Raw genomic sequence first — 24,780 nt, forward strand, 5'->3', positions numbered from 1 at the left:
CCATCCAGAATCCAGACACTCATCAAAGGCTATAGGAGGCGTCTAGAGGCTGTTATATTTGCAAAAGGAGGCTCAACTAAGTATTGATGTAATATCCCTGTTGGGGTGCCCAAATTTATTCACCTGTCTAATTTTGTTATGATGCATATTGCATCTTTTCGGTTAATCCAATAAACTTAATGTCACTGCTGAAATACTACTGTTTCCATAAGGCATCTCATATATTAAAAGGAAGTTGCTACTTTGAAAGCTCAGCCAATGATGAACAAAAATCCAAATAATTAAGAGGGGTTCCCAAACTTTCATATTACATACATACATATACATATATACACACATACACACACACACACACACACTGAATTAGTGAATTTCAAGAGAATTACAGATATTTCCACTTAAATTCATTAAAGCGGTTTTTGTATATAATATTTGCTTTTGCAAGGTTTAGATTTTCATCATTAACAAAACATTACTACAGAGCAATTTTTAATGGATTAGTAAAATTAATTAAAATTTCAAATGTCAAACTCATGGTGGTTTAATTTTTCAAAAAAGTCTTTCTGGACACAACTTTAGAACTTCCCACGTGATATCAAACTTGTCCATTTTCTATTAATCCATTATTTCAGAACTCCAGCCTTTGTTTTGTCATTTTCAAGGATTCTTGCATGAGTAATCAGACTTTATTTGTTATGCCTGTGTAGAAATTCCAAACCTGAAATTTACATGGGCTGTCACTACCTGTACTACATAAAATTAATAGCATTGAGACAGCATTACCATTCTTCAGTATACCTTTTAAAAATATGATGTGTACTTTTATTTAAGGGTTATACTAATAATTAGTGTTCCTTCAAAAAACCAAATGAATGACACATATTCAGTGTTTGCCGATTCATATTTAGCAATAAAGTATGCAGTTTTGATTGTCTTGCTAACTGCATGTTTCGGCAATCACACATCTCTGTTTACACAGTACACATTGTATTAATAGAGAGAAGGAGATGTACCTTTTCCTTTGAAGCATTGAACCACTAAATACATTTTATTTTAGTATTAACAAATGTAGCATATCGTGTCATTGTTGGCGCAGAAAAGCCAAATAGCCACTTCATTTGAATCTTGTGTCAATGTTCATTTGATGTAACTGTTTGCACAGGCAATCCTCCCATATCCCACATTACTCTATGCATAAATGTGGGTTAGTGCGAGTTCCATGCCAGCAAAACCCTGAAGTTAAAAAATAGATGTTTGGACTGATGGGTATCTGTAGAATTGCTTATCACAATCAGAAAATTAATGCAAAGCCTCTGTTCATTTATCAGGACTGTATATGACACTATTTAAAAGTGATAAATAGTATTATCTTTTCATTTCCATATACAAATAACAGTGCAAGTTAAACAATTACACCTCATTTGATTGGAAACATTTCACTCCCAAAGCAAGCACACATCTGTTTTTGAACTAAATTTGTTAATGGAATAAAATTGGCAACAACATGACCTGTGTGTGAGTTTTGCGTTTTAAAACACAAAAAACAGTTCCTACACTACTATGACAAAATTATTTTGCATAAATGCAAACAACCATTTTTATATGTAGTTTTTAAGATATAATTATTGTGCCTTCAGGAGTAATTAACCTAATTCCAGTCACTCAAGTGCAGTACTGATTTTCTCAGTACTATAGATACTTTGGTTTGGGAACTGGTACCATTAACCTTTTGGATCTTTGGTATCAAATTAGTACCAAAATATCAATTCTTGTGACATCCCTATAGTCAGGTTTTAGTATGATTGTTTAATAGCATGAAAGCAGCAGTGTAGAATTGAAAAATGTACAATTGTTGTTAAATCAAAAAAATATATATTTGTGTGTCTCATTAAACATTCATACAGTAGTAAAAAGGAGTTTGTGAATGTGTTAGACGGGAAAGTACAGACCAAAATTTTTTTACTTCTTGGGCTTTACAATATTCACTTTGTTAATAACGTTACTTGAACTACAGTGCCATGAATATTAATATTTAATAATGGAAGCAGAATGAGAAAAAAAAAGTTTTACAGGTCTAGTCAATGTTCAGACCAAAGCCAAATAGAAATACTTTGTAATCAAACCTGAAATGAGCAGTTCATACTTGAAAACCTGCCAGAGTTTCTGAATCAAAGCTGCTTTAAATGAAAGAGTTGGTTCCATATATTTGCTACACAAATATATGGAAGGGTGATATTGAAAACAGGAAACATTTGGTTGCATTCACTGCTGCTAAATCACAAGTTACTTTTTCAGGATAACTTTGCTTGTTCAATAAATTATAGGAAGTGGACAAGAAAGATATACTTTGTTTATACAGGTGTTTTTTTACCCAAAATTTACTTAAAACATTAATTGTAAAAAAAAAATTAAGACGCATTATACATTTCTGATAAGCCACACAAACTTGACATAAGGAAAAACTAGACATGTCAGACAGTTGGCAATACAGCAATAAAATAAAGCTTAATAATGAGAAATTCTCAGCAAGAGTGTAACAGTTTCGCTGCTTCGCGGGTTCTGCGGACAATGGGTCTTTTTACTTCCTGTACATGCTTCCTCAGTTGGTTTACCCAGTTGATTTCATACAAGGGACGCTATTGGCGGATGGCTGAGAAGCTAACCAATCAGAGCACGCAGTTAAGTTCCTGTGTGCTGAATGCGGTGTTAACCAGGAAGTCTCGTCTTGCTCATTCAGCATCAACGTGTTTCACTGTGTAAATAGTTTACTTTTGTGCTCTTTTGTGTTACTTTGTGCATAGTCAAGCCCTTCATTAAGGCTCCAAAACGATCTGCTACTGCTTCAGGGTCTGTGCCCAAGCGCCAACGGAAGATGTTAACAATTGTCGAAAAGGTAAACGTTTTGGATTTGTTGAAGGAAGGGAAAAGCTACACCGCTGTAGGATCCCATTACGGTATCAATGAGGCTACGATTCTTTTTATTTAAAAAGTAGGAAAGGAATACAAGATCTACGGCCGTAGTGTCCTTTTAACCAGGGCGCAAAACAAGTTGTAAGTGGATGTAATAAGGCAGTAGTCTGGATGGAATCTGCTTTAGGGATTTGGATTGAAGAAGAATAACGGCGGTGCTACACAGTTGCCTGAAGTGGCTCCTTTAGAAGGGCTGTAACGCTCTACTTTGTTGTGCAGTAAAATTAAACTCATCGTTATCGGACAAGTCATCGTGTCATGGTTGGTGAGTAACCATAATTAATTTTCTACTTACAGTACTTAGTACATACGTTTAGTGTCACTGTACACACATTTACTGTATACAATTTTTCTTGCATTGTACGTATTTATTGCTGGTGGCCTGTCTATTGTAATGGCTGTAACATATGTGATATCGGAGACACTCAATATCTTTAAAATAATATTTAGGTTTTAATGTACACTCACCTAAAGGATTATTAGGAACACCTGTTCAATTTCTCATTAATGCAATTATCTAATCAACCAATCACATGTTGCTTCAGTTGCATTTAGGGGTGTGGTCCTGGTCAAGACAATCTCCTGAACTCTGAATGTCAGATTGGGAAAGAAAGGTGATTTAAGCAATTTTGAGCGTGGCATGGTTGTTGGTGCCAGACGGGCCGGTCTGAGTATTTCACAATCTGCTCAGTTACTGGGATTTTCATGCACAACCATTTCTAGGGTTTACAAAGAATGGTGTGAAAAGGGAAAAACATTAAACAGTATGCAGCAGTCCTGTGGGCGAAAATGCCTTGTTGATGCTAGAGGTCAGATGAGAATGGGCCGACTGATTCAAGCTGATAGAAGAGCAACTTTGACTGAAATAACCACTCGTTACAACCAAGGTATGCAGCAAAGCATTTGTGAAGCCACAACACGCACAACCTTGAGGCGGATGGGCTACAACAGCAGAAGACCCCACCGGATACCACTCATCTCCACTACAAATAGGAAAAAAAGGCTACAATTTGCACGAGCTCACCAAAATTGGACAGTTGAAGACTGGAAAAATGTTGCCTGGTCTGATGAGTCTCGATTTCTGTTGAGACATTCAAATGGTAGAGTCAGAATTTGGCGTAAACAGAATGAGAACATGGATCCATCATGCCTTGTTACCACTGTGCAGGCTGGTGGTGGTAGTGGTGTAATGGTGTGGGGGATGTTTTCTTGGCACACTTTAGGCCCTTTAGTGCCAATTGGGCATCGTTTAAATGCCACGGGCTATCTGAGCATTGTTTCTGACCATGTCCATCCCTTCATGACCACCATGTACCCATCCTCTGATGGCTACTTCCAGCAGGATAATGCACCATGTCACAAAGCTCGAATTATTTCAAACTGGTTTCTTGAACATGACAATGAGTTCACTGTACTAAAATGGCCCCCACAGTCACCAGATCTCACCCAATAGAGCATCTTTGGGATGTGGTGGAACGGGAGCTTCGTGCCCTGGATGTGCATCCCACAAATCTCCATCAACTGCAAGATGCTATCCTATCAATATGGGCCAACATTTCTAAAGAATGCTTTCAGCACCTTGTTGAATCAATGCCACGTAGAACTAAGGCAGTTCTGAAGGCGAAAGGGGGTCAAACACCGTATTAGTATGGTGTTCCTAATAATCCTTTAGTGAGTGTATATAAACAGTGTGTTTACATACATAATTTCAATGAATCTTACCTAATATCTAAGAGAATACAAAGGGATTATGCTGTATAACTGTGCAGGCAATATTTATAAACAGTGTGGGAGAGTTTATAAGGGCTTAAAATATATAAAAAATAACCAAACATATGGTTTCTACTTCGCTGATTTTCACCTATCGGGGGGGTCTGTAACGCAACCTCCACAAACGAGGAGGGATTACTGTAATGCTATATTTACATTCATAGTTCATCCAAACAAATGCAATTCCTAAATGTGGAAAAAGTACACCCCTACATGTATCCCTACTTAAAATACCTAAAGAGTCACTGAAGAACCACTTTATGCATAGTTTGTAGGTTTTCATTTTGTCGTTTCAAAGAATTATTTTAGTTACAAATTACTGGTAAAAATCATGCATTTTTCTGCTACTGCCAACTTTATATCAGTACATAGGACAACAATTCTGCAATGTTATTTTTAGAGTAAACTGATAAGGAAAAAAAAACTTACTGCCAACAAACTGCATGACATACTTGCGATAAAGTCAATCAAGTTGAGAAGCATGCACTGGTACAGCGCATTGCTGCACCCACTATACGACGAAAGAACTCGGGATCTCAGTTTCAACCCCCCAGGCAGACGCATGGTCCAGTCCCAACCTCCGGAAATGACCATCTATCTGCTGCAGCCAGGTGTTACGTGGGTGACTCCTTGGCCTTGTCCAGCCACTCTGGTCCCAAACAATGCGGATCTTACGAGCCAGATCACCCTCGGGGAAATGCGCCACGTGACTGTAGTGCCGTAACTGACGCTCCCTTACAATGCAGGTAATGTGCCTCATTCAGGACTCCATGAGCAACCGCTCATTCGACACGAAGTCAAACCAACAGTACCCAAGGATTTTCCAGAGAGACACAGTACCAAAGGAGTCCAGTCTTCATCTCAGGTCACTGGATAGTGTCCATGTCTCACCAGGACTCTAAAGACTTGGACCTTCGTCCTTTTGCATAAATATCGGGAGCGTCACACACCCCTTTCCAGCTACCTCATGACCCCACCATGTTCTCCAAATCCATCTACTGACTTCATAGGAAGAGTCACCAGAGATGTGAAGGTCACTGCCAAGGTAAGTAAAGCTCTCAACAAGGTCAACACTCTCTCCACAAACAGACACACTGCTGACAGCTGTGCCCAAGAGGTCATTAAAGGCCTGGATCTTGGTTTTTATCCAGGACACACGCAAGCCCAAACACTCGCACTCGTCACTCAGTCTCTCAAGCGCCACGATCAGAGCCTCCATTGACTCCACGAAGATCACAACATCGTCGGCAATGTCAAGATTTATGAATTTTTCTTCACCAACAGATGTCCCACAGCCGCTGGACATGATGACCTTGCTCAACACCCAGTCCATATAAGCACTGAGCAGAGTAGGAGCAAGAACACAACCCTGACAAACCTCAGAATCAATTGGGAAAAACAGAGGTCCTGCCTCCACTCTGCATAGCATAAACAGTACCAGTGTACAGGCCGGCCATATCATTCAGCAACATCGAGGGATCCTGCGAACCCTCAGGATGTCCCACAGGGCAGCTCGATCAATTGACTATAAATGCTTTGAGAAAATCGACAAAGGCTGCAAAGAAACTCTGCCGATATTCGCGTTTGTGCTCTATGAGAACCCTCAGTGCCAGGATGCGGTCGATGGGATACTTCTTAGGTGTAAAACCTGACTGTTCCAGTCACTGGTAGGTGAGGAAGTGATCATGGATCCAATTGAGGACAACCGTAGCAAGGACCTTACCCGGCAACAAGAGCAGTGTTATTCCCCTGTAGTTGCTGCAATCCAGGTGATCACCCTTCCCTTTCCATATAGGGACAATAAGTCCCATTTTCCAGTCAGTTGGAATGATGCCGGTCTCCCAAATGGAAGCAAAGATTGCTTGCAATGCCAGGACGACAGTCTTGCCACCAGCCTGGAGAAGATCACCGCGGATACCACAGATCCCTGAAGCCTCAAACCCATACCCCCCCCAACTGGTTCACCATATGTGCAATCTCAGTGAGAATGGGTGGTTCACAGCTAATCAGAGGATCAGCCTCCAGCACTGTGGACCAGAAATATCCAACATCCTAGCTGGAGGATCAGCTTTGAACAACTACTCAAAGTAGCCAGCCCAGCGGGTCACAACTGCAGTGTCATCTGTAAGGACCGTTCCATCAGCCGCACTGACTGCGACTCTCCAAGGAACAGATTCAAATGTGCGTAATGCTTCGATTTCTCTGTAAGCAGGACGTGGGTCGCTAGACCACAGATGGTGTGTCACTTGCTCACAGATTCCTCTAACAAACGCCTCTTTATCTGCCCTCACAGCTGTCCTTCTCAGTTCCCGGTACAGACTAGAGTTGCCATTGAGCCATGCCGTGTGCTGCGACTCCTCTTGATGATATCCAGGGTGCCCTGCGAAATGAAACACCTCCTTCTGGAAACACCGGTAACACCAACACAACCCTCTGCAACCTTCAGGGTCTTGTCACGGATGGTCTCCCACATCACATTAGGATTGGCAATCATAACCAAATCTGAAAGTTCTCACACAAACTGCATGCAAACTCATTAGAAACAGCCTGGTCTTGGAGTCTGGCTAAGTCCAGGCTCATTTTCCTAGTTGGTGGTAACCTACTAGACCTAAGCTGGATCCTAAAAGTAGCAACAAGAAGTCTGTGGTCAGAATTTACAAAACTGGGCACTTCTATACTTGCAATAACATTTAAGTATTTGTGTTCCAATAGTACTGTTGTCTTACCCAGGGCATAAGAAAGCTGTCATCAAAACATTAGTCTTCCACTTTTCACCTCCAAAAGCTATTCAAATAAAGAACACAAAATATATAATCATGTTATAAAAACAACTTAAACTAAAACTTCACAATCTTAAAATATGTAAGGTGTCAAAACACAAATTTATTTGCTTAACATTAAGCCATGTGTATAGCACTCAATGCACAGAATTGCAAACATATAATTACCTAATATACGTTATATTTATATATTTTTATATATATTTTTATATATTTATATTTTATATATATGTGCATATACATACATGCTATCTAACAGGGAATAATTTATCATTTAACTGTGGTTTCATTGACTGTGACAGTTAACAGTTTAATTTTTAGGTTTTGTAGAATAATGGTCATCAGATATCAAATTAGTATAATATACAGTGGAATCAAGTTTTAAAGTTGTCAGGTGCTGATGATAATTTACTATAACGAGCAGATGCCTTGTCAGTATACATAACATCTACTTACATTTGTAGAATCTGGCAGCCACATAACCTGCTGGAGTTCCCAGTAGAACCCACAACACCACAGCACATGTCATCAGTGCTCCTCTGTTAGCAGGTGATAAAAATCCCAGACATGCAAAAACTTTGGAAAGAAAAAAAATGTTTTACATTTTACTTTTTACCAACAGTTTGCAAATGTATATGAACATTAGTTTAATAAATTTAAATACAAATAACCTTAAGTTGCGTGACAACCCACATATTATAAGTTATTATACATACACAAAGTAACAAATGTCATAATGAAGATTTGAGTGCCTGATCCAAGAAAAACAGACAACAGCATTCCCTTCCTTGGTGGTCTGAAAACATCACCATGAACAAGCTTCCAACCAAATTCTTCTTGAGCATCCTCCTAGAAAATTATAAGAAGATAAGATATTGCAAACATCAGTGTAGATGTGTAGCCAGTTACTTTTAATATACTTCAAATACAAATAAGAATAGAGAGAATAGGTCTTAGCGATCAACTTAATAATGCTAACTGTCCATCTGTTTGCCCAGCAGAGATGGTGAAATAATTGGTCTCTGATCTGAAAACTAGGTTGAGGGGAGGCCACTGTAATACTCACAGCCAACTTTCACAATTTAACAAAAAAATGGTGAAGCATATTTTTCATTTCAAATAAATTATCTGCCTAATTAACATCTCTCTTTTGGAATTTATCATAATCAATAATTGGCAATTATGCAATTCTCATGTGTTTATTATGTAGGTTTTATTAACATAGGCAAAGCCAGCAGCCAAAATGAAAAGCGGTAGGGGAAAAATCTAGGGATTTCATTAAGTATCAAGGAAAAGCAGCCATAGCTCCAAAGAATTCTAAAAGCATAAGGTCTTGAATGCTTAGTAAAATGAATTTCAAAAGTAAAATATTCATATATCTATTTTTAAAATTTTCACTGCAGTAGAATTTAAAGAACTTCAAAATTTACAGGTTTATGATAATTCAGTATATTTTACTTTTTTGGAGTTCGTTTAATCTGCATAAGCCATACACAATATCAATCTTTACAGTCAGATTTATAGTGAATTAGTTTGTAATTATTACAGTTAACAGAAACCCAAAGTATGTAATCTATCAACAAGGTGAATAATGACAATTAGAAAAAAAGTAACATGTAACAAACTGAAAAGTACAGCAAAAGTATAGCAACACCAAATTCATACCTACCAAAACTCATGCTCCTCAAACTACTAATTATTTTTTACCATTGTATTTTAAAAAAAATCTATGCTGTATACGGTCAATAAACAATATTTCAAGTACAATGATGCTTCTCCTTTCCTCTCACCAAACTCAGTTTTTATTTAGATTTGATGGCATGAATTAACTAAAACTACCTTCTATCTGTTTACTACATGCTCAGTCAGGTATGTTGTAATAAAAGCATAGCTCCCATGATAAATGCTGGTAAACTTTTACATTATTGCAGTGCTTCTCAATTTTTTTTATATTGCTCAAACCCCACTACCAAAACATGAAATCCTCATTTACTTGTCATTTTCTACTACAGGCTCTCATATAAGGCATTTCAAAGACTATTACACAATAAATGAACTTTTGTAATATCCATAATAAGTTTTTCTGCTTATAGAATACTACAAACTATACAGAGGAGACCAAGTTGTGTGACAGAAACACCAGCTCAGTAGTTTGCAGATTTTCATCTTTTATACAACAGTCTTTTTAAAGCCAAACCACCTCTAATGTTATGGGACTAAGTAGTACATAGTAATACTGCAGCATATATGCCATGCATAATGCTAGCACTGTTTGCTCACTTATTTTTAGGCAGCTACGATAGATTAACGTGTGAAACATTGACCTTTCATGTACAGTAGTCTATCCTGTTAGGTTATATGAGACGTTGAATACATGGACACTCAAGAGTGTTTTTGATTGTTTATTGTAAAGTGAGTGACAATTAATTTCAGCTCACACATTGTTAAAACAAGATATTATCGTAGGCAATATATATCGCACACTCCTATGTCAGCATTAAATTTATAATGTCTCTTACAGGATACAAGTAATGTTACTTGAAAAAGACAACACCACACCTTGGGTACATCCTTAAAATAAAACACAGAAACATAAAACTTGAAAACATAAGTTCAAAGAGTTCAAGGTACCTTTACATTTTGAAAAATTCACACACACGCACAACTTGGTATTTTATTTTTGATAACAATTTTACAATCATTATAAAACTTATAGCAATTCTCTTAGTCATTTTCAAAATACTCTCAGTGAGATGCAATAAACTTGTCCCAGCACTTCTCCAATTATCATTACCATTTCCTGCACTCATCTTTTGTTACAATGTTTACAGCCAGTCATTTTTTCCATGCATTTCCAAAACAGTAGCGATTCTTTTTCATGTCAATCTCAATTTTAAAATAGTGAACAAAAAAGTCACAGGGAGGGACATCTGGTGAATACAAAGATGCAAAGCAAAAAGCAGATTTATAAAAAAAAAAAAACAACTCTTGACTAATAGTGCAATGTGTGCGGAACTGTCATGGTGCAATATACAGTTGTGAGCGCACCATTGCTCCAGACACATTTTTTTCCCCCTGATGCTTTCCTATAGACCCCTCAGCAGTTCAGTGTAATGTTAACGGATTAATTCTGTTCACGGGAAACAACCATCTGTCAGTGTCAAAAAAGACGATCATCGTTATTTGGCTTTTTGGGGATAACACATTGAAACCACTTGCATGATTGTAGAACACACACCAGAAATACACACAATCAATTAAGCAAGATGCCACTTGGAAGTCTGAAATTAACCAGAACTATAGAGCATGATACTTACAGAACATTCTATAACTACACATTACTCCTTTGCTATTGACTGATTCTGGGAAACTTTGGGTGCCTTGTCAAATGCACACACACCTAAATATATTTAAGTACAAAATAGAAAAACTGAAGTTAGCCTCACTGTATGATTTACATGCTTTTTTTTACCTAGCTTCACCCAGAAATGGTGTCTATACACCATTCATTTAGTTCTTGTCACTTGATTGTTTTTCTCAAATAAAGGATATCCATCTATTACATGCTATGTGCAATGCTTGAACTCAAAACAAATAACTGCTAGCACTCTCATCATCAAGCAGGTGTGGGGTCTCCCTTGGAGCTTTTAGCACACTGATAGAAGTATATTAGATCAAACAGCAGACGGGGGAGCTTATTTGCTGTCAGAGAGCAACCAGGTACTCTGCTGCTGAAGCTGAAAAAATTCCCCACTTCAAGCCCTCGCTACATGCCTGCTTCATATTTTCTGTCACTGAAGCACACAAGTAATTTAACAATCCAGCAACAGCAGCCAGGATCTCTGCAAAGTAAAAAAAAAAAATCCTTTGTACAGTGAAAGAATATAGCAATCACCTGACTTTTTCAGTACTTATTGTCTAGTTGTCTATAGAACCAAGACAGCAACAGCACGGCTACGGAAGCAAGGCCCATAGCCGGACTCCTTCAAAAAAATGGCTAAATCTCACAATGGTGGTTTGCTTTTCCCCTTCTTAAAATGACATGGCAATGCAGTTTTGCATTATGTTTAATCTTAAGGTGATGATCAATAATCAATCACATTTTTAGCTTGAAAAATGTATGTATTCAGTTAGCTTCAAGTGTTTTCATCACATTGGGACTCTGGTACCATTCAAGTCCATTATAAAGTACAAGAGCAGGCTAGTTATTTGTTTAAACTTACAAAATTAGGTACACTTTAGAATGATATTTCATGAGGCAAAGTAATATATAGCATGATTGTGAAAAAACAACAAATTTGAATACTGGACTTACTCTTTAAGAGTGAGATTGAGAGGAACAGAACTGATTTTGCAGGAAAGAACAATTTGTAGAATAGTAATAATTCTCAGTATTTCAGTAATGAAATTTTATAAAGCATGTGGTATGCACCAGAGACATTAGGTTCAAATCAATCACTCAGAGGCAAATGAGGGCAGAGTGGCACACAAGCCTGTCCTCCCTCCTGAGCAGAGCTTCTGCTGGATCCCCACAAAGCGTCTGACCCATCTTATTCCCGCTAGGCCTGGGTAAAATATCAAATGTCACGATATGAACGATAGTTTTAATTTTCAAATGATGCATTAAAAAATATCATGATATATTCATTTTAATCTGGCAACAGGAACCCATGACTTCAGCAGTGGTGGGCGGAGTTAGCAAGGCAACTTCAAACTGAGAAACATAGTGGAAAGCACTGCTGTAGATCTGTGGTGTGTGAAGAAATTAGTTTTGACTTTACTTAGTGCTAACATGACATTTTATATGGCACTTTCAACGAGTACAAGTACAAAACACTTTAAACAAAGCAATGTTAAAAATAACACGCATGTTATATATAGCATACAGCATGCTGCAGTCAGAAGCGCCAGTGCAAGCTGCAGCTGGCTAAACAGCAAACTTTATAAACAGATATAATAGCTTTATAACAGCTGCCTGCGCACTTTTTGAAGTGTTTGTGCAACATGTTCTAGAGTGGTTTAATTCCCAAGTGCTCATGTAAACGCGCCTGTAACATCTAGCGCATGTTATTTTGTTCTCCAGTTTCCACAGATAAACTTCAGTTTCTGCCCCATTGTTCACCTTCCCCACCTGTCCTCTAACGGACTGGCTTTGAATCTCTGCCTATATTATGACTTTTCTAACAGGTTATAATTTGGATTTGTTAGTTCTGAGTAAACAATGCATGCAAGGGCACCCTGCTTCGGTTCCTCATGCAATTTCCAGTCAATTTCCAGATCTTATTTTTTTTTTACAATGCAGAATGAACTGGCTTTGTATACCAAGACATAATCTCAATGCCTTGAGCAGCACGCAGTTGTTCAGTCATTGTTGCTTTCTGTAGTAGGTATGGTCAGTGATATGGTCAAAATTAAAGTTACTTGGATGCCTCTGGGCTCAGTGAAAAACAAGGACATTGTTACTGAAGCCCGCATGCTGCTTAGCAAGAATGGATGAAACGGAGGGGAAAAAGGGTAGTACTGTCCGCAATGATTTAGTGCCAAAAAACGGTTCAAATGTGACAACCATTGTTTGGAAATGGTTTGGTTTTAGACAGAATGATATAGAAGACTGTTTATAGCAAACTTTACATGAGAGAAGTAGGAAGGAAGACTGGCAATACAGACTTTTTTAATCACTTGAAAACAAAACATGTTAAAAGGTATGTATTAAACTTCACAAGACCTCTGCTCAAAATGCAACAAAGCACACTACCGCAAAACAAACACTGACAACCGTGTTCTCTTGTTGCATACCATATTAACAAGACAAGTCCCAAATTGAAGGAAATAACAGCTGCCATACAATATTGCACTGCAAAAGATATGGTTCATATTGCTTAAAAAAATATGGATTTCAGAAACTACTGTCAGCGACTGATCCCAAATATGCCCTTCCCAGTCGGAAATACTTTGAAGTGCAGCCCAACCTATATGATGAGGTGAAGGAAAGTATTTTAAATAAGCTTCAGAACATAAGCAACTTTTCTAACACCTCTAATCTTACAAAACATAGTTTAAAAATAAAGTTTCAATATGCTCCTTCAAGCTTTTTAAGTCAGTGGGTAACTGATGTTCTATACTTTTTGAAATTAGAAAAAAGATTCTTACAGAATCTGTTCATAATTTTTTATATTTATGTTTTTGATATTAATCAAATCTTAGAATAAGCAGTTCTATCAGAGAAAGGGACAGCCTTTCTTTGATGTTTTTAAAGATTTACTTACGCTGTTGGCTCTACTCTCCTTCTCTTAGGCGAGGATTGAATTCTAGTTTGTTGACTTGATTGAATGGAATGTGGTTTTCTTCTCATAAAAGATTAAAAAAAAACATAGCTTAAAAATAATTTGTCTTTTTTATGGCAAATCTACTAAAGTATTTAAAGACCACCACCTAATTACAATCAGAAAATTGCCTTTCTTGCATTAATGTTTATAGTACATGCGTTTCTTGTAATAATGTGTATATACTTGAAATTGCAAAAGTTTTATAGAAATAGGTGCTATGGTTTTCACATGATGTGTTAACAGAAATTTTACATATATAAATTAAGGACTTTATATGATTCTGTCTGGAAGTATGAATGGTGCACTGTGAGGCAACCTCCTCCAACAGTTTCTGAAGATGCATCATCTCCTCAGTACACACGGTCACATTTTCATTTATAAAAAATAAAATTTTAGATACTTATTTACTGAAAGCTTAAATTGCATTTGCTTTTATGAAGAAAAAGGTGCCCCCACATTCAAAAGTATTGGTAAAGCAGCTATGGTTGTATTGTATTTAAATGCTCGCAGAAATAAAACATATTTAAATATTGAACATGTTATGTTTTTAATTTACAGTAACTGTTAATTTAACATTAATGAATAGTATCATTGACTTTACGACATTACAGTTCACAATTTATGTTTTATTCCATATAGACTCTATTTTGAGGTGCATTCGCATTAAATGCAAAACGCACCTACTACAATAACCATGTGTCAGTTGTCAGTGGAGTAATTGTTGGAATTTGGCCAACTTTTTATTCAAGGAATTTATCACTTTGACAGTGCTGTACAAAAATTTTGAAATTACAAACTCTCCCACTGAAAAGCATTAATACATTTGCAAACCAGTCTACCTTAAAATAACAGTTTACTATTTCAAGTTTAATTTAAAAGAGACCACTTCAACTAGTATACTTTGTATATTTCCTAATTTACCTCGTCCAATTGCTTCTCCTGTTGGCAAAATGGATTTACAATCAAAGTCAGTAAAATGCCAAGGAAGGCGTATGCATGCAAGTCACTGGTACAGATGCTAACATACACTGCTGGATGAGGTAAATTAACTTACATTATCTACATACAAATCTCTTAAGTGTTTTAATTCCTGATGTTTTCCAAACATTAAATACTGAGTAGGTTTAACAGAGTAGATAAAAGGTGATTTATCATGTAAAAGGTCCAACAGAAAGAGGTTCTCTGTCTCAAAGAGCTTCCTGCATTGGTTCCATATTCTGAGTGAGTGAAGGACAATAAGATTATCAGTATATTGAAGATAATTTGTATTTACTGAGACACAAAGCAGGGCAAATAAAGTAGTACAGCAAGATTTTATTTCTACTGCAACAAGGGATGTGTATATTTATCAATCTGTGTCTATGTCTAAATCTTTAAAGTTTGTATATTTACCACCCAGTAATATAGAATTGCTCTAGGATGTGGTCTGGAGCAGCCAATAATTTTACCTCTAGACTTAAACTCTCTGAACACTCCATCAGGTACTACTTTAAAAAAAAAGCACCGTGTTTAATAGATTTAAACTTCAGTTAGTCACAGACTCTTCAAACAATAACTTACAATAGGCCACCAATCAATCTCATTTTCACATCACTTGATCTGCAGTTTGCTACCTATGAAAGCTATTGAGTCACCGCAAGCCTATTTGGGCTCTTTGTTTATCGACATGAAACTGGGTGGTATTAAAAGTGTGTATTCAATGAAGTCCAGTAACACACATAATTGCACTGTAGTTTTACTATGAATATCACTCATTGTTATCTAAATGTTTAATGCAAACTTTTTGATGAACAAAAATTAGATGAAGTTACTACAATTTAAAATGCTCCAACTTTTAAATCAGTTAACCAAGACTCAGAATGCACCTCAATGTTACGCCACATGTACATTTTCTAAAGTATTTATTTTTCATCTTTGTAATTGTATTTTTTATTAGTCACTGTAAAGCATTTTGATCTTCACTTTTTCTATGACATTGTGCTATATAAACAAATATGGTTGTTAAAGGATTTATCAGTCCATTATCTGGTAAAATAAAGGAGAACATGAAGGCCAATTAAATGCATTATTTCATTTATATTGTGCAATTGATTGTGGCATGTGTTCATACTACGCTGTTCTTGGAAGAAGCTGGACAAAACAGTACATTTTTCCATTCAAAGCATACTACATGAACCGTTGGTTAATGACATGTAAAGCAGTATTATAATCACCAGACATAAAACTGTGCAAATAATGATTTGGTGCTGGTACCAATTCTAAAAAGGAGAGGACAAGTATAGAGCCTCTGACTTGGTTTCTCACAGTGTGCATATTATGACTGCTTGCGCTCACAGATGTCCCTCCTCCATTGCTAACACTGAGGTTTCAACAAATAGCATTGAATCCTACAGTGACATAGTGGCAAATTCTCCCTAGGTTCTTCACACATATCTAAATTTAAATAATTCTGATCACATTCTCTTGAAGCAGTGAGGTCAAATTCTAGCACATATTATATATATATATATATATATATATATATATATATATATATATATAGTTAACTATATATAGTTAATTTATATTTATTAATGCTGAACTGTTAAGGCCTTCAAAGTGACCATTGCTAAAGATAATGGATAAAAAAAATTAACCTCTCTCTAGAGGTAACAAAATGGTTGCACTTTGTACACAACTTTCTAATTATGGTGTATTATAAAGAAACGCTATAGTAGAATTTCTTGGAAAGAGGTGCGACTGTTAACTTACTATTGAATCCATTTGGTTATATCGCGCAATATCCTTATGCAGAGTCCTCAGCATAATCATGGCCACCATACCAGAAAGAAACAGGACAATTACTAGGGAATTCATGATGCTGTAAAAGAAAACAAGAATAATTACTAAAAGGGTAAACATTACAAAATTGTTTTAATTCTCTAAATGGTTTTTACCTGAACCACTGTATGTTAGTATGTGGCATTGACTCCAAAATGTAATCCCACCGTGAAGCCCATCTAATATTTTTGTCTTCCTATATTTAAAAAAAAAAAAAAAAGTTAAAATGTTAGGAAAACTACTGTCAGATTAGTTAAGTAAAATCAGAAAAATAAGTAAAACATTATGGGGAACTGGCAGATCTGTGTATAAATGCGATCAACAATACATTAAAAACATTCTTCTAAAAAACTTGGTATTACCATATTTTACATGAGCAGCATGTATAAAAAATATATAAAGATTAATCAATTTAGTGAACACATGGGACAAATAGCAAAATCACTGAAAGACTAAAACTGACAGAAATAATTAAGTTGTGAAGAATCCGATCATCGGATGTAATAAAGAAAAAGTTGGACCAAGGAGAAAGGAGAATAAAAGCACAAAAAACATTTATAAGTGCTATGACAAGTAACTTTGAGACAACCTGAAGTTAAATGACACCACAACCTTCAACATCGTTTTGACACTTAGATCAATTCACATTTACAGAAAAAAAAGTAATTGGTTCAGCATAAATGAAAAGCATAGAACTAAGAAAATGTTCAATCTTAAGATTTCAAAGGACATACAATTTAATGAGTGATATTAGTTGTATCAAAAATTATAACTATCGAAAGACAAGTACAATTTAAAAACAATTTCAGAATTGTTTTTATAATATACAGTACAGGCTAAAAGTTTGGACACACCTCCTCATTCAATGTGTTTTCTTTATTTTCATGACCATTTACATTGGTAGATTCGCACTGAAGGCATCAAAACTACTTGGTCAAATAGCCCTTACACAGCCTGGAGGTGTGTTTGGGGTCATTGTCCTGTTGAAAAATAAATGATCGTCCAACTAACCTGACTTCTGCACAACACAACTGCTGGTCCCAACCCCATTGATAAAGCTAGAAATTCCACTAAATAACCCTGATAAGGCACACCTGTGAAGTGAAAACCATTTCAGGTGACTACCTGTTGAAGCTCATCGAGAGAATGCCAAGAGTGTGCAAAGCAGTAATCAGAGCAAAGGGTGGCTATTTTGAAGAAACTAGAATATAAAACATGTTTTAAGTTATTTAACCCTTTTAAGTACATAACTCCACATGTGTTCATTCATAGTTTTGATGCATTCAGTGAGAATCTACCAATGTAAATGGTCATGAAAATAAAGAAAACACATTGAATGAGGAGGTGTGTCCAAACTTTTGGCCTGTACTGTACATTTGAAATCACTTTTAATAAAACAAAGCTAAATAAAGCAAATAAGCCTCTGCATCTTATAGAAAAATGTTTACCTCGAAATTAACAGAGTAAGTATAAACAATTTTGAGCTCTCCTTCAAACTTGTTTTTTATGTCCAAAGGAACACCGGAGCAATCAGGATGGTCTGGCTGAGTATGTTTGTAACTATAGAAAAAACAAAGATAAAATTAAAACATGAATACAACCAAGTTAATTACACATTACAAAATTAGTTTAATATGACACTTAATTATATAAATCATGTGCAGTGAAGTTTTTTCTTCCTAAACTGATTTTCTAAAGCAAAATATGGTAAATACAGAGGTATATCATTTTGATTAAAAGAAAGAAAAGCATTATGTTAATGAGTATCTTGTGCTAGGTTTATTATGCACAAAGACAAAACTGAAGTACCACTGTGTGATAGAAAACAAATGTCTATTTTATGGTATATAGTATGAAAATTCAAATTAAAAAGTCTACAAAATTTCAGTATCAATGTCTAAAAATGCTGTATTATATAATTCAGTTATGGCCACAATTAAAGTCATTTAAATAATAAGATAAAAGAAAAAGATTTAAAAATTATTACCACAGAGTAGACTTAGAGTATCTGCAACATCGTAAACACTAACCTCCTTGGTTCCAGTTTTGCTGCTACTAATCTTGCACCAGCAGCTTCATTTTCCACAACATGATAGTAGATAGTTATTTCAACATGATTAAAGATATAAAAGGTGTCCTTGTCATTAAAATCAGACTAAAACAAAAAAAAAAAAAGGTTTCTACAATAAATGCACCAGAAAAAAGTTGGTATAATTTTACATAAATGAGACATAAGCATTTAAAAACGAAAAAGTATTTCATTATTAGTAATCTGTATCGCGAATTACGCCAAGAGAATTTTCATAAGTAACTGGCAAACAATTATAACCAAAGATGTTCTCATAAAATATTATAGCTGTTATTTGTTAATTTTACACTGAGAATAAATCAGTGCAATTTAAAAAAACAAAGTAATTCACAAGTGTTTTAATTTTCCACAAAACTTTTGTCATTCAATTTATTAGATAAGCCACATTCATTACTATTAAGATACTGTAAGCCATAAAAAAATAATAAGAACTGTGTCAGGAATTATGTTTCTTATTTTAGATAAATGAAAAACATGTATTGAGCATACTGACATTTACAACACAAGCGTCTTTTGGACGACCATCATCGGTAACATAGCAGCCAACTGGAAAACCAGGATTACAAAACTTCTGCCCTTCCTCTACATCATAGCACCATGTTACAGGCATATTATCAACAATCCTGTTTGGAGGGAAAAATAAAAGTTAAAATCAAAGACTGGAATAAAACAAATACCATCACTTTTAGCCCATAACCTTTTTGCAAAGACAATTTAGTATTGCTTACATACAAACACTAATGTTGAACAATAAAAATAAAATAAAATATACAAATTAGATCATATAAACTGGTCTAAAGTCTGTAAGATCTCCGCAGAATTCCACCCTCCCAAGAATTATGAGAGCACACATGCAGGGGCCAGACCTATTAGAAGAGAATGTAGCCACATGTCACATGAAATGCATAAGCAGAGATATGCTTGTTTTACATCTCGTGTCAACTATCTAAAATCGGGGACAACAAAGATTTAAAGTACAGTTTAACTGACACTTGAATGACAATATCCCGTTCCTGATTTTCCTGCAACAAAAATATACTGTAGATATTACTGTGAATTGCAAATTCAAAACAATCGTGATTCACAGTAATTTAAATTTACATGAACAGTGCTTGAGTTGCCAAGTTTTTCTACTTACTGTGGGTTCTCAGAACTAGGGATATGAGAAATTAGGAAAATTTCATTGTTCCCCACCCCCATTCCTCCAACATGGCATTATAAGTCCATAGTATTGTGTACCTAAGTATGACTCAGGTAAAGTTGAAATACAAAGACAATAGCAGTAGCAATATTTGGAAAATTAGGGAAAAAGTCATTTTTAAATAGTAATCTGAAAGTAAGTTACATTGCTGTTCCTAAAACACCGGACACCAAACAACCATTAAGCAAATTAAAGATCTATTTTGAGCTTAAGGGGTTCAATACAATCTGGAACAAGCAAGCCACTTTCAGTTTAGTTCCACATTATTTCCTACAAACTGTACCCTAAACTAGCAATTTCATTTTGAAAAAAGTTAGCATATATAATAAGAAGCCTCAGCATCAGTAAAGACCATAGAACAGCAGCACAGTGATTCAGGCTGAGAGATGCCGAATAAAAACCCAATGAACGGTGTTTCAATTAGTTCTGTCAAGGAGTCACACATGACTAAATATTGTCCTGGGTCACATCCAATAAGCTTTTGCTGAAGTTTCCAGAATATTTCTTATGTGCTCTGTGAAAGACAGGTCTTGGTATCTGGCTGACTAAGGAAGACTGAACACACACTAGTATTTACAAAAAGTAACATTGTAATCACCCATGTAATCATTTTATCTTGTTAGTAAATTGCACCAGACATGCATTCAACAGAAGACTGTTCAAAACGTGATAGGAATCAATAAACTGTTCTGAGGTCAATCTGATGAGAGGTGTAAAACTCATCTCTAAACATAGTAAACAATGACAGACTAGGCTGTTTAAGTCAGAGACATTACCCAATGGAGGACACCACATTACACCAAGTTTCAATACAACAAACAATGTAGCACCTATGAAACCAAAGGAACGTTCTAGAAAATAAACACATCATTATGAAATTCTTGGTGTGATGTTGCAGCAGTTTAACACTAGAATTACCAGAGCCTACGAAAAAACTCGTAATTCCATCCCACCTTAAATTGCTTCTTAAATCCCTTCACACCTCTCCGCCAGCATCCTTTGTCTTCTAAATGTGCTGATAAAGAGAAGCTAGGAGAAGCCGGCTATTCCATCCCCCCACCAATTTAGAACGTGCACGAACTTCTCTCAGCTCATGCCTTGATTGAGTATCTGGGAGTGAAGTGGAGTTTTAGAGTGGAAATAATAGATCGTTATTTGGAACACACGCATTTTTATGTCTTTTCCGTTTCTACAGTAATCTGTGTCAACACATTGTTAAAACAGAAATGTTTTTTATATTCTAGTAGTAGATGACAAAATGTAGGTATAAACTATATAATGTATAGCAAAATACCCGCGCTTCGCAGCGGAGAAGTAGTGTGTTAAAGAAGCAATGAAAAAGAAAAGGAAACATTTTGAAAATAACGTAACATGATTGTCAATGTAATTGTTTTGTCACTGTTGTGAGTGGGGAGTGTTGCTGTCATATATACACAATATATATATATATATATATACATATATACACATATACACATATACACACACACACACACACACATATATATATAAACATATATATACATACATATCTACATATATACACACACCGCTATTTCGTATCAGTGCAATACGCTGCTTGTTAAAACGGATAACTCCCGCTCTTATGTGCAAGTCTGCGTGGATATTATGAACTATCGTATTTGTTCAAATTCTATTTAAATTTTAAATAGAAGGAATTTTTATTTAGTCGACAGAAATATCTTTGGTAGGAATGGTAAAAACAGACAGGAATATTATTCGTGAATAAATCAACTCAAACCTTAAACAACTTATAATATTTTGCTCTCCATAAAAATATATCCTGTCTAAATTATACAAGTTAGAAATAAAGTAAACGTTAAAAGAACAAACATTCAAATTTCTTTACTCTTATGTAATTCTATAAAAAAATAAACTTAGATTTTAAATATCCCAAAAGATTTTGCTCTCCATAAAAATATATCCTGTCAAAATTATACAAATTCAAATATGAACATGCTGCATAACAAAACCTGGAAATATAAATAAAATGTGTTCCTTTCAGCAAAAACAAATCAAATCATTCAGTTGTCTTTGCTCATATGTCATTTTAGAGCTGGACGCCTGGCATCTTTTTTTGGCAACAAGTTCGTTTATGTTTGGTGTGAGGTTCTGTGTTGTGCAGATTCTCAGGATGGACTGCAGGTGCTCATCAGTGAGGCGACTCCTGTGTGCTGTTTTGTTAGTTTTTATCACTGAGAAGAGCTTCTCACACAGATACAGTATGTGCTACCAAACATGCACAAGGTTCGAGCCGCATGTAGACGGACTTTTTTTGTTCTTCAAAGTCACCAAAGCGCTGTGCAAACTCAGTGCGCTCAGTTTATCAGCAAAGGGCATATTTGGGAACACCGTAGTGACGACTTGGTTTAACATTACTTGGCAACAGGGAAAGTGGGGCAAATTGCACTGGTGCATTTGTGTCTACCATAAAAGCAGCTTTACTTGAAATCACTTTGTGATTGTGCACGGGTAAAAAACGTCCGCTGAAGTGTCAGATTCTTATTTAATTCTTCTGCTTTCTGTATCTTCTGCATTGCATTCAGGTTACCCTGATGTTTTGTCTCATAGTGCCGTCTTAGATTAAATTCTGTTAATTACAGCCACATTAGCTCCACAAATGACACACGGGTTCAGTAAACATATAATCAGCCTCCCATCGGTTTTTAAAGGCTCTATTTTCAGAATCAACTTTTCTCTTCAGCATCGTGTGAGCTAGCTTCGCAATAACTTGCAGCATCATAAGCTAGACTTGATTAACGCGGTAAGTGTTCGGCAAGGCAGCTGAAGCGCTGCATTATGGGATCTGTAGTTTATTGTGTTACCAGCGCTTCATATACCCGGGCCATTAATAACAATAATACAGTATATAAAATGATCTCGCGGGCCGGATATAATTACGCCGGGCCGGATGTGGCCCGCAGCCCTTGAGTTTGACACATATGGACTAAATAGAACTTGAAAAGATATATTTTTTTTAAATGTGATCGCGCAATTCAGATAGAGTTGACGCGCACTACAGCCTGCATGCCTCAATAAGTCATCCTCCCCTCGCTCTTACTTTTTTACCGTTCATCTAATGAATTCACCGAGTATGGCTTTACCAAAACAAACATTGATGGCGAATAAAGTAAGTAAATATAAAGTATATTTATAGGATGTGTTGTGTTCAAGTTACATTCCGTGTTTGTCAATCGTTGTAAAGATGACATTCATGACATTTCATTCATCGATTCGTCTCTTACTGCATCAATAAACAGCTCGTCTTCTTTATCTGAGACCTGACACACTGCATGCACGGGTTTTTTTACACTGTCTTTCTTTAGCTGACATTGACTTTTTCCACCGTGTGCTTTGTTTCAGCAGTAGCTGGATTTATGAATATGCTTGTATGTATCAGACGCTTCATATTTTTTGCTGCCTTTTCAATTGTGTAATTCGGTTTTGTTCAGCGCTCTTTGGAACTGTTGCTTTTATCTGTGCACTGCGTCAGTTCACGTGAGCCGTTCGGTGTACATGCATCGAAGTTTCCCAGCTGTGCTGGTGCCATCTCGTGCTATGTCCATGGCTGTATTTAATGTTACCTTAGTCCTGGCACTTAAAACTTTCTCTCGCAGTTTCGCTGAGTTTGTACCAAACACCACCCTGACCATCTCATCTTCCTCTGCATAAGCACAGTCCTTAACCCGTGAATATTTAGTGGGAGCTTACTATTGGATTGCCGCTGACGGACGGCCTTATATGGGCAGGCACTAAATTACAAACGCCAGCGGCAGCCTGTCTATGAACTTAATTTAAAGTGTAGGTTTACATCGTGTTTTTTTTTCGAAGTAGCATAACTCATGAATATGGTTGTATATGTCACTCGCTCGCTTCTTATTGTTTCGCTGCCTTCTCAGTTATATAATGCCCTTCTCAGTTATATAATGCATGTTTTCTTCAGCGCTTTTTGGAGGTCTTCCTGGTTTTCTATGTACTGCGTGATTACGTGGGAGGCGTGATGATGTCACGAAACTCCCCCCGGCGTTAAAGCTCATCTCCATTACAGTAAATGGAGAAAACAGCTTCCAGTTATGACCACTCTGGCGTAGAATTTCGAAATGAAACCTGCCCAACTTTTGTAAGGAAGCTGTAAGGGATGAACCTGCCAAATTTCAGCCTTCCACCCACACGGGAAGTGAGAGAGAGAGAGAGAGAGAGAGAGAGAGAGAGAGAGAGTGTGTGTGAGTGTGTGAGTGCTTTGCCTTTTATTAGTATAGATGAAGCTTGAAGTCCAAATAAAGAAACATTTTCACAAAAGGTTTCAAATATAACACAATTGCATGTTTATTCAAAAATATAACTGCAGAAACAAAAAGCCGCCTTAACATGCAGCATTGACAGCTGTCTATTATAACTGCCTCGGTGGTGCAATAGAATCAGTTCTCGCCTTGGAATCAAAAGGTCACGAGTTCGATCCTGCACCACTCCGTTTTGAGAAGTAAACTGCTTTTAGTCTTACTATTTTAGAATAAAAGCATACATTTGATTTCAGTCTGTAACAGCCAGTGCAATTTATGATCCTTGTAAAGGTTAGCTTTATTTTTTTTTTTTTTTCCATTCGCTCAGTCGCGTTCAGAATCAATCCATACAACCCCAGCTGACACGGCTGTTTTCACTAAAGACGAGCTATAGCTCTGCAGTGTACCACGATGCATACTAACGCCTCCATCCCCCCCTGCGCAACCACCCCCACCCAACCGGGTTCTGACACACAAAGGCTGGCGAAGCTGCCTTCTTCGTATCTCACCGTCACTTGATTTT

The 24,780-nt window shown here is 36.3% G+C and overlaps 1 protein-coding gene across 1 annotated transcript in view; it reads right to left on the reverse strand.

The window, feature by feature from the left end:
• tm9sf2 (transmembrane 9 superfamily member 2) overlaps positions 1 to 24,780 on the reverse strand; it is a 132,032-nt gene that overhangs the window by 12,830 nt on the left and 94,422 nt on the right. The window contains exons 5-12 of the mRNA XM_039744815.1: positions 19,249 to 19,378; positions 18,697 to 18,821; positions 18,115 to 18,226; positions 16,783 to 16,862; positions 16,598 to 16,706; positions 8,237 to 8,369; positions 7,977 to 8,096; positions 7,467 to 7,524 (exon numbers count right to left, since the gene is read on the reverse strand). Coding sequence (XP_039600749.1) covers positions 7,467 to 7,524; positions 7,977 to 8,096; positions 8,237 to 8,369; positions 16,598 to 16,706; positions 16,783 to 16,862; positions 18,115 to 18,226; positions 18,697 to 18,821; positions 19,249 to 19,378 — 867 coding nt within the window. The remainder of the gene's footprint in view (positions 1 to 7,466; positions 7,525 to 7,976; positions 8,097 to 8,236; positions 8,370 to 16,597; positions 16,707 to 16,782; positions 16,863 to 18,114; positions 18,227 to 18,696; positions 18,822 to 19,248; positions 19,379 to 24,780) is intronic.

This window comes from Polypterus senegalus, chromosome 2 (genome assembly GCF_016835505.1).
Source record: "Polypterus senegalus isolate Bchr_013 chromosome 2, ASM1683550v1, whole genome shotgun sequence".
NCBI lineage: Eukaryota > Metazoa > Chordata > Cladistia > Polypteriformes > Polypteridae > Polypterus > Polypterus senegalus.